Source organism: Podarcis tiliguerta, assembly GCF_965153285.1.
Source record: "Podarcis tiliguerta genome assembly, chromosome: 2".
NCBI classification, from domain to species: Eukaryota; Metazoa; Chordata; class Lepidosauria; order Squamata; family Lacertidae; genus Podarcis; species Podarcis tiliguerta.
This window is the reverse complement of record NC_139535.1, coordinates 115122367-115133548: the sequence shown is the minus strand read 5'-3', so window position 1 is coordinate 115133548 and position 11182 is coordinate 115122367. Positions and strand designations below refer to the sequence as shown.

Sequence of the window (11182 nt, the reverse complement as noted above, 5' to 3'; positions counted from 1 at the left end):
TTCCAACTCCGGATCCAGAGGGATTTGCTTCCCTTGGGCTCTGCACATCTCTTCATCTCCTTTTTTTGCATTGCAACCTCTGGGCTTGATCATTTTCTCTGCTCCTCGTTCAACTCTGTCACAGTGATGTCTGTCAAAACCAGCAAAGTGAGCCGCAGAGGCTACAGCTCAACTTCTGTTATCGGCGGTGGTGGTGGAGGAGGAGGAAGTAGAATTGGCTATTCTTCATCATGCCAGGGATATGGTGGAGGCATAAGAGGCCAATATGGCAGCAGGAGCCTCCATAACTATGGCAGTAGAGGAACAAGAATTTCCTATGGACGAGGCTATGGCTATGGCGGTGGAATGGGTGGCGGCTATGGTGGTGGGATCTGTGGTGGAGGAATGGGCGGTGGGATCTGTGGTGGAGGAATAGGCGGTGGTTATGGTGGCGGAGGAATGGGCGGCGGCTATGGTGGTGGAGGAATGGGTGGTGGTTATGGTGGTGGAGGAATGGGCGGTGGTTATGGTGGTGGAGGAATGGGCGGAGGAATGGGCGGTGGTCCTTTTGGTGGTGGTTATGGTGGCGGAGGAATGGGCGGTGGTCCTTTCGGTGGGGGAATTGGCCCTGGTGCTAGTGGTGGAGGCATTGGCAGTGTCCAAATAGACCCAAGTCTTCTGAGACCAGTTCGTGTAGATATTGACCCCCAGATCCAGCAAGTGAAAAACCAGGAGAAAGAGCAAATCAAGAGTCTCAACAATCAATTTGCTAGCTTCATTGACAAGGTAAGCTGCCAGAAAAGGATGTGATGCAGTTTGACTGATTTCACATAATGCGTGTTGTCTGGGAAAATGCAGTTAATTTTTGCTATGAACAGTTGAGTAACGTCTGAAAATACGGAAGCTTGAATTTTGAGGTTTACATTATGGATTAGATGGGATTTAATTGCCATGGAATATTTTACTTAAACCTGAAATTATGAGTTCTTTGCTTTATTCATTTATACCAGCATTTATATCCTACCCTTCTACATGCATATGTATCACTCAGGGCAGTGATGCTTATATATCACAATATCTGTAACAGCCTCCTAGTTAACTGTTTACAAGCCGTTAATGTCAGTTAAGGCCATTTGCAATGGCAGATGATCAAGGTGTTGAATATGTTTGTGGCATGAAACAAAGGGAAGAACATTTGCTCTGTTCCTCCCACCCACCCAATATTAAGAAAATTAAGCAGAAGCAGATGTCTGGAGTCTTTGCATTAACCAGCAGATTCACCAAGAGACTCCCGGATAGCAATAGTATGTTGCTACTTTTTTATTGGTGTTGGCTAAGACACAAGTGAGATTTATTGGGAGAAATGTGTGTGTTACAGGTACATGGATGTATATGGTTTCACAAGACATATGAAAGGGAAAAAGTTTAACTAAGTGTTAAGAGCTGCCCAAGGAAGTGTGCAGAATTCGCCCAATGGGATTCATTGAGGCTTGACACACAGGACAACATGCCATTTAAAATTGATGTTGCCTGAAACTTGGCTTCAAAATTCAAAGGGATTTCGGGAACCTCCTCTGCTGAAACATTGGCTTGTATCCAGTGATGTTCCTGCTCAGAGTAGATCCATTTAAGTCAATGGATATGACTAACTTAGGTCCATTAAATTCAATGGATCTATTTTGAGTAGGACTAGCACTGGATATAACCCAAAGCAAGGATTCTAAGGAAGCAAAAGATCCTTTGGTATGACTAGCAAAACTTCTCAGCTGTGAGTTGCATGGCTGTTAAAAAGTAGCTTTTTCGTATTTGTCAGGGGAACCTTCTGATGATGTTAGACTTCATCTCCTATCAGCTGCAGCTAGCATGGCTAGTGTGAGGGATGGTGGGAGTTGCAGTCCATCAACTTCAGTCCTAATATATGTCATATGAAGCTGCTGCTGACTCAGACCACTGGTCTATCTGGCCTAGTGTTGTATATTTTGATTGGCAGAGGCTCTCCAGGGTCTCAAGTAGGGGTCTCCCCAGTCCTCCTACCCGATATACATTAATTACAGATGGCAACCTTTGACTGTCTTACATGCAATGTCATTTCCCCGGCATTGATCAGGGGTGAGTTTCCCCGCTGCTTCTGGATTGAATGGGCAGCATGCTACATCTTCATTATGACTCAGGAATGACCCTTCATATGACCCTACATAAGGCAACACTGCCTGGAACTCTTCTATCCCTTTGGTGCAGCTACCCACCTACCTAGTCATCCTGGGGCTGATACCCAGGGCTATGGTGGCCTGTTATTTGTGTGGTCAGAATAGGATTTATCTGGGGTGGGCTTAAGGTCCACCTTTGTGCACATCTTTTCCATCACTGTCATATCTCTTTTTTGGTGTGTTTCTCTTGTGGCTGATTTGATTTCTGGTCAGTTTAAGGGTGGGTATGGTGGACATAAGTGTAGAATATTTGGTGAGCACCTTGAGGCATGTGGGGTGAAGGAACATAGGAAACTGCCTTGCATTGAGTCAGAGCATTGATCCACCATATTCAGTATTGTCCACCTTGACTGGTTGAGACTCTCTAGGTATTCAGACAGGAGTCTCACCTAGTCTTACCTGGAGATGACAGGGATCTTTTGCATGCAAAGCAGATGCTCTATACTGAGCTATTACTTCTTGAAAGTTTGAGATGATGTGGGAGGACGCAGAACTCAGTCTAGGTGGTCCTCTTACTGGTGAATGCAGACCAGAGAGCAAGTATGGACTCCTCAGGCTGCCTTTAGGACATTGTGGCTGTGGTAAGAGCTGATCCACTCTGGTGGGTTGGTACCTCAAGTCATGGTGGTGTTGCCCAGATAGAAGCAACTGTAGTTTACAGTGCCAACACTGGTTTATTATTGCAGAGCTACATTTTACGGTCACCATAAAAATGACCTTTCATCCCAGTTTCTTATGTTGTGTCATCACTTGGGGAGCAGGCACTGATCTGTGGCCCTGCTATGAGAACCACAAAGCATAGTTCTAAGGAAATGGTAAGGTTCCACTGGCCCCCAGAAACTGAAAATTGCGAGTGTTTCCAGTTCTGCAATTATTCATTCAGAGTAACAACAGACAGGGGAAGCAGAGTGCAATTTGGGGCTTAGCCAGGTTGCCTTGATGTGGATCCAGTAACCTGTGAAAGAATGGACTTTGCTGTTAGCACCCATCTCCAATGTGCTATGATGCCGAACGTCTTCAATGTCTTATACATCTTCCATTTCTTGGCTTTCAGGTCCGGTTCCTAGAGCAACAAAACAAGGTTCTGCAAACCAAATGGCAGATCTTACAGCAGCAAACCCAGGGCCGAGGCCCACAGCAGAACCTGGATAGTGAGTTCCAGCAATTCATCAACGGCCTGAGAAGCCAAATTGAACGAATCCGTATGCAGAAGTCACAGCTGGCATCAGAACTTCAGAACATGCAGCACCTTGTAGAAGACTACAAGAACAAGTAAGGAACAACCAAAAATGAAAGGTGCTTCGTCACCACGATTTGTGCTTCAGGGGGAGATCTGCCATTAATCATTAAGTGACTTTGGTTCAGAATAATGAAATTGTCCTCAGCTCCAGGGCATTCCAAATGAGTGCAGGTTGCACTCTGCACTGCAACCTTCTGCAGTACAACAGAAGGTTGGAAACACTAATCTGAGTAGCTTTGTGTGTGTGTGTGCGCGTGTGTGTGTTTCTCTGGGGGATTTGCAATGTTCCGCTTGCGTGGTTTATTTTAATACCTTGGCATCTTATACACTTGCAGTAGTCTATCTCAGTGAGCTCATTGTGACCTCTTTTTTCTGGTTTAAACAGGTATGAAGAAGAGATCAGCAGGCGCACATCTGCTGAGAATGAATTTGTGGTGCTGAAAAAGGTGAGAAGTGGCGCTTGGCAGCATACTGTAAATAGAGAAGGCATCGTGGTGGGATAGAATTGAATCAGGCATCTGAATGTTTTCAAGCCATTGCATAGAAATGTTGTTTTCTCCCATACGGAAGAAGTCAAGGCTACAAGTACAGTGGAACCTCAGGTTGCAAACGTGATTCATGAGGGAGGCACATTCGCAACCCGCAGCATTCTCAACCTGCAGCTGCGCATGTGCGTGATGTAATCCGGCGTTTCTGCACATGCATAAATCATGATTTCGTGCTTCTGCGCATGCGCAATCGCTGAAGCCCAGAAGTAACCCGTTCTGGTACTTCCAGGTTTCAGTGCGTCCATAACCTGAAAATGCGTAACCCGAAGTGTCTGTATAGGCCTTCTCCTTGACATGTTAGCACAAGCTGGCAAATGTGCTTCCCCCTTCCCTATTTTATCCTCACTGTATCCCTGTGAGGTAGGTTAGACTGAGAATCTGTGACTGGTCCAAGGTCACCCAGCAAGCTTCATGGTTGAGTGTGGATCGGAAACCTTTTCTCCCAGGTCCTGATCTGACACTTTAACCATTGCACCACCTCCGGTTCTCTTGAGCCTGCAAACATGTTTAATGGCCTTTTGGAGAACAGCTGAACCCTGCAAGACACCTATCACTCATCTTTAGCTCTCACTGGAGAGCTCATAGTAGCAAATTATACTGGATCTATAGCAGTTCAAAAAGGCAATCATAGAAATTGCAGGGGCACACTGCAAAACATGGCAGCGTAGATTAAACTGCTGCTTCCTATGCATCCAGGGTAATTTGTTTAAAAATCCATTGTTTCATTAATAAATTGAGAGGAACTGTTGGATTAAGCCTGCTTGGCAGCCCCACCCTCTGACCCAGAAGCTCTTTCCCCCTACAGCCAAATGTGTGGGGAATTCCTGAGGTTTCTTGGTGAAGATGGAAAGAAATCTGTGTATGCTAGGAACATCCTGACTTTAATTATGTCTTCATATGGGAAGCAGAGTCCCTGTTGAGTCATCACAGCTAAACATCCCAACAGGAATGGAGAATAAAATGCTATCTATGTGGACATGCCTAAACTCTTGTATGTGGTGCCTCAGTCAGTGATAACACTCTATGAAGCTTTAAAGTTTGCATTCCCCATAATCTCTCTTCTAGGATGTGGATTGTGCCTACATGACCAAGACTGACTTGGAAGCCAAAGTGGGTGCTCTAGCTGATCAGATCCAATTCCTTAGACGTATCTTCCAACAGGTAAGGAATCTATCCATTCCATCTGCTCGCTAAGAATACTCTCTTCTACCATCACCCATTGAACCCACATTCAAAGGAACTGAATTCTTAAAATAGATGAAGGCACATGGGAATGTTACTTACCACTCCACATAGTTTTGAGGGAGGGATGCAAGTAACCAGAGGAAAGTATGTGATAGTCACAGAGGACTAAAGGACTAAGATGGATAGCCCCAGAACTCCAACCTGGTGATTCTGTACTTCCATTGACTGTGAACATCCTCCCAGCCACCACAATTAAACTGGGATGGGGATATCTGTGTTCACCTTAGGTTGGATTGCTCTATGCCCTGCACCTGAAACAAAAAGCTTAATCAGTGTAACAGCATGGCACGTTTCAGGTTTGTTTTCCCCCTTTTCCTCTCTGAGATCTAGAAACTTGCATTCTTTTTTAAAAAGTGAAAGCTATGAAAAAGCACGAAAGCAATTACAACCCAATCATGCTTGTGGAGACATAATTTATATTAATTAGTTCAAACATAATTGATATTAATTAGTTATTTTTTTTCATGAGTGGTGAATCAGGGGAGAAATGGCAGAAATGAGGCAGATTGCAAGTCTTACTGATTGATGGCTTTTTGGTCCTTTAACAGGAACTGTCTCAGGTCCAGATGGGTGGTCATGACACCTCTGTGGTGGTGAGTATGGATAACAGCAGCCACTTCAACTTGGAAGGCATCATTGATGAAGTACGAAATCAATATGAAGAGATTGCCCGGAGCAGCCGAGCTGAGGCTGAAAGTTGGTACCATAGCCAGGTAAGGAATCAAGCAAAGAGGAAACATGACATGCCTTGTGGTTTCCTGGGTTTTCTTTCTATTGCAAGGGACCTGAGGGCAGATCACTTTCTCCATGGGACCCCTGTGAAGGAAGGAAAGTCACTGCAAATCTCGAACCGAGAATTCTTAGCTCCTTAGCCAAACTAGAATATTATTTGGAGGTGGGGGAAGCCATGGCACTTAAAATGGCAGCCACAATTCCTAGTCCTTTGGTGAAGCCATGATAGTCAAACTGGTGTAATGATATCAACATAGGCTTGTAGCATAGTGAGAAGTTCTCTGTAGTTTGCTGCTTCCATCATGAACCAGGGATGGATTTAGGGCTGTGTGAGCAGTGTGCCTGCGCTGAGTGCTGAGACAAAAGGGTACTGGGCTTTAGGAAGGAGTCACGAGGCTCTGACAGGGCCATAGAGTTCATCTAGTTAGCACCTTCATGATTTTGGGAAGGAGGTACGAGGACCCTGGGATCCTGCCAGAGCCCTCACACTTCCTTCCCAAAGCAGGGCACCTCCTTGCCTACCTTTGGAAAGGCACTGCAAGGAATGAAGGGGGCACCAAATTTTGGCCTTGCACAGGGCACCATTTACCCAAATCTGCCCCTGCATGACCCCTGTGCTTGAAGCTAATGTGTTGTGGCAGAGGGACTTTTGGATGGTATCCATGATTAGAACATTGCTGGAGGAACTTTTGCTTTGTTTCTTAAACACAACACTGTTTCTGCCCAACAGTATGAAGCTCTGCAAAACACAGCTGGAAGACATGGGGACAGCCTGACTAACACCAGACATGAGATTCAAGAGCTGACCAGGAACATTCAGAGACTGCGTGGGGAGATTGACCGTGTCAAGAAGCAGGTATGTCACATGAACATTCCATTTGGGCAAAGGCTGAAAAGTGTCTTCTTTTTCAGGAGGTCCACATCACACCACATGGGTGTAAAGCTCATCTTAGCTATCAGATGGGCTTTAGCCCAGTGATAGCTTGTGGAAGCTCCTAGTCCAATCCTTGATAATTCCAGATCCAAGTATTATATTGTTGTCTTAGACCTTGGAAGAGATCAAATGCCTCTCTTGAAATCAATGGTATTCTGACTCAGCAACTTCATACATTTATCTCTGGAAGATGCCTGATGCCCATTATTCTCTTTTGGAATTGCCCCTCCAATCTCTCAACACTCTGCAATCTATTAAGGATGGCGGTGGCTTTGTTCAACTGTTGCATCAGATCAGGCAAGCACCACAATGCAAATTGCATTGCCTGTATGTAAATTCAGGCGTGACAGTGATTGAAGTTACATTTCCCTGAGAAGCCTGGGTGGTTCAAGGGACATCATGTTGCAATTTGAACATGGGAGGCTTTTAGGGTGGGAACGTTTTGGCTTTAAACCAAGTCTTATCTGTAAATCTTGGGGAGCTGCAGTCAGTCAATTTGGACCAGCCTGACACCCTTCTGGACTACAATTCCCATAAACCCCAGCCAGCATAGCTAATGGTTGTGGATAATGGGAACTGTAATCTAAACCATGTTAGGGAAGGCTTGTGTAAGCAATACTGACCTAGATGATCAAATGATCTGAGTTTGTATAAGGGAGTTTCCTACGTTTCTCAGCTTTAAACATCTGAGGGATGCTGACTCATCACTTAGTGGATTGTGCAGGCAGCAGCAGTCGTTCTGTTCTGAGTCTTGTCTCCTGCCTAAAAGGAATCTGGCAGAAACTCTGCTCCACTGCACCCGTACACATGCCTTGGAGAGGAAGAGCTCCTTTCTGGGGAGGACCTTGGCTTACAACTGTTGCTCAGCAATGGACTCATGATACTCTAATTCAAGATGCATGGATGTTGGCAATGAGGGATCAACACATTCATCTTGGCTACATGGAGGCCACATGGAATAGCCTCTGTGTGGTGCCCTCTCCAAGCTGCTGCCTTAATGTGCAGTATAATGTCAGAAGTGTTGCTCCATATTCTCCAGAGAGTTCTCAGTCTCTCACACATCAACTGTTGCTAGAAGCTGCCACTCTTCTGTGGAAATGTGCTAAGGTGCCAAGCTTTAGCTGAGATACCTTAGTACAGGAAGACTGGAAAAAGCACCTGGAGGTAGACTTACCCAAACCCCCCAAATATTGCTTGATTTTCTCCATTAAATAATGACATCTAACATACCAATAAGTAGAAAAGACATGTGTTGGGAGAGGCTTACCTGGACTCAGCCTCTGAACCTCTTTGGAACATCAGGATTCAGACTTGAAAGAGATGGCTCAGTTCAGGCAAAGTGTTGGTCCCCACCACTGCTGAGCACTCACAAGAAGTCTCTCCTTCAGATGTCATTAGACTCCAACTCTCATCAGTTTCATTCAGCATGGCCAATGGCCAGTCCAGCAACATCTGGTGGGCAACAGGTTGGGAAAGGATGCTCATGGTATCTTGAATACATCTTTCAGGGCAACCACGAAGGCTCCTGTGCAGTTTTGAGCCTCAGCATCTTTCTTTTTCTAAGATCATGAACATGGCCATATCCCTTGGCACTATGGGTCCAGGCTGGCCTATAAATCCCATTCTTTGACCTGGAAACAATTATCCCTGATGGGTGCTCAGATCAGGGATCGATCAGTCTGTTCCCAGCCTTTGTTCCTAAATTCAGGGTTTCAGGTGATAGACAGGAATAATGAGACAGATATTCAGAGATTGGACTGAACAGCTGTCAGAAAAACATGGGCTTCTGATGCAATCCCTGCCTGGGAGGCTTCTTAAATATCTGGGTAGGTAAACAAAGCAACAAGGAAGTCTGGGATTCCAAAAAGTCCATCCCAAGGTCTCAGTCGTAGTGGAAATAGAAAAGTTTTTATCTTTCTCTTCTTCTTGTCTTGCAGTGTGCTCAGCTGCAATCAGCCATTGCTGAAGCTGAGGAGCGCGGCGAGATGGCTCTCCGGGATGCTAGGCAGAAACTGGAAGAATTGGAATGTGCCCTGACAAAGGACAAGGAAGAGTTGGCTCGCCTATTGAAAGAGTACCAAGACCTGCTGAACATCAAGCTTGCTCTGGACATTGAGATTGCCATGTACAGGAAACTGCTGGAAGGAGAAGAGAGCAGGTGGGTGAAAACCGCAACCTTCCACAGAGGGAATTTTTTTTCTTTGTAGATTAACTGGACCAAGGGTCTGCAAGCAGCATCTGCCTTGATTTCAAATATTGCTGGGTTCAGGGAGGATTCTGAAAATATTTGAACATTCATAGAATGCTTAGTGGCATATTGGACATCCAAATTATGGGGAGCAAATCTGTGATGGCTCCAGAAGGAATGTCCTTGGTGGTTTTATTGTTTGTTTTGTTTTGTTATTTTGTTATGCCTCCTTGGTGTATTGTGTGCTTTTCTTTACTTATTTTGATGATGTTGTGTAGCACTCTGCCTTCTCTGCTTGTTTCTCATTGGTCCGGATTATATGGATTGATTTGCAGGAGGGAATTTGGGGGGCGGGAGTTAGAGGATGGAAGGTCTAGCTTTGTAAAATGGGCATAGGACTACATGGCTTTTTGGGTCACTTGTAAGTTGGGCCTAGTAATTCTATGACTCACAGATGCTAGACAGGACTACTATTATCTGCAGAAACCACTCTGCCTATTAAGTCAGGCTTCCTCAAACTTGGCCCTCCAGATGTTTTTGGCCTACAACTCCCATGATCCTTTGCTAGCAGGACCAGAGGTCAGGGATGATGGGAATTGTAGTCTCAAAACATCCAGAGGGCCGAGGTTGAGGAAGCCTGGATTAAGTGATCATACTTGTAGCGAAAAGAAGGTTTTGTTTCATTTTGTGACCAATTTTTCTTATTCCTAAACAGGCTGAGTGGCCAAGGATCCCAAGTCCATGTCTGTAAGTAGCTTCCATGTTCACCTTCACTGTTTCAAACATGAATTATTTTCAACATGAAAGTGTATGTACTGAACCTGTGTTTCCTTTGCAGCTGTGAGGAGTTCCCAATATGGCGGCAGCATGGGAGGAATTGGAGGCGGCGGCATGGGCGGAATTGGCGGCGGCATGGGCGGCGGCATGGGTGGAATGGGCGGCGGCATGGGCGGAATTGGCGGCGGCGGCATGAGCGGCGGCGGCATTAGCGTTGGTAGCATGGGCGGCGGCATTAGCGGCGGCAGCATCGTAGGGGGAGGAATGGGCGGTGGAAGTTGTGGCTATGGCGGTGGAAGCGGAGGTTATGGTGGTGGAAGCGGAGGTTATGGCGGTGGAAGCGGGGGTTACGGAGGTGGAATGATAGGAGGAGGAGGCTCTGGAGGCTCCTGCATAGGCGGTGGCGGATACTCTCAAGGTTCCGGTTCTGGCTCTAGCACGATCATTAGGAGAACCACCACAAGCAGCTCATCCATCAAAGGCGGAAGGCATTAAATGTCCCAGCTGGTCCCTAAAAGGAAAGAAACATCTTCTAGCTTCTTGTGGCATCAGCGCAACACCTTCAACCCCACCCTGGTAATACAGAAAAGAACAAACTGTGTCCTTTAAAACACAATGTTGTATCTATTTTGCTCCCCAAGAAAGCACCATTAAGCTTACCATCTTCCATCTTGCTTCTGTCACCTGTTGCTTAGTTGTACAATGGTGGAAGATAGCTGGTAGAGAATGCGAATGAAATATGCTGATGGTGTTGCATTTTAGGATATCAGTTAGCAGAGAGGAGCTGGAAGGGGGAAGGGGAGGAGTGTGTTTCTTTCAGAGTATGCTGTACATTTTTTGGCTTTTTATGGTGGCTGCCAGTTCATGGCATTCTGTATTGAAGTGGCCTTTTTTTCTCTTTCTTGAGGCTTCTTCCAGTTGGTTGTTCTCTCCAGGTGTTGTTGTAGTTCCTTGCTTCCCAAAAGACATAATTTGTCCCCACTGTATTTGACTATGTGCTGATGTTGGACCAGCCAACATTGATAATGCTAAGTCACGATTGCTCTTATCTGCCTAGAAAGAGAAAAGAAAATAGAGCATTTCCTCCCTTGAATCAAAGTCATGATTTAATCAATGATCAGGCAGCCTGATCGTGGCTACAGAGCAACAAGGTCCTGTACAACACTGAGTAAACAATCATTTACTATAATTGTGTCATTGGAAAAGCTATCTCATTATCAAAAGTACATTCTTGTGTCAGTTTTGTGAATTGCATTGCACCTGTCTTTATTTCCCATGGTTTGCTTCCCATGTTGTTGGGAGGTGGCCATTTTCAATAAACTGCAGTCAAGT

General features: G+C 45.5%; 1 protein-coding gene across 1 annotated transcript; it reads left to right on the top strand.

The window, feature by feature from the left end:
• Nucleotides 1–11182, top strand: LOC310671502 (keratin, type II cytoskeletal 7-like). The gene is made up of 9 exons (XM_083427662.1): nucleotides 1–765; nucleotides 3241–3458; nucleotides 3812–3872; nucleotides 5040–5135; nucleotides 5768–5932; nucleotides 6682–6807; nucleotides 8823–9043; nucleotides 9789–9820; nucleotides 9912–11182. The coding sequence occupies exons 1-9, from the start codon at nucleotides 127–129 to the stop codon at nucleotides 10343–10345; spliced, it is 1992 nt and encodes a 663-aa protein (XP_083283788.1). The 5' UTR covers nucleotides 1–126; the 3' UTR covers nucleotides 10346–11182.

Excerpts from the sequence above, each read along its gene's own strand:
- LOC310671502 (XM_083427662.1), top strand. The coding sequence starts at position 127 with ATGTCTGTCAAAACCAGCAAAGTGAGCCGCAGAGGCTACAGCTCAACT. Across the intron at positions 3,459-3,811 it reads GTAGAAGACTACAAGAACAA|GTATGAAGAAGAGATCAGCA; the intron begins GTAAGGAACAAC and ends TGGTTTAAACAG. Across the intron at positions 5,933-6,681 it reads AAAGTTGGTACCATAGCCAG|TATGAAGCTCTGCAAAACAC; the intron begins GTAAGGAATCAA and ends TCTGCCCAACAG.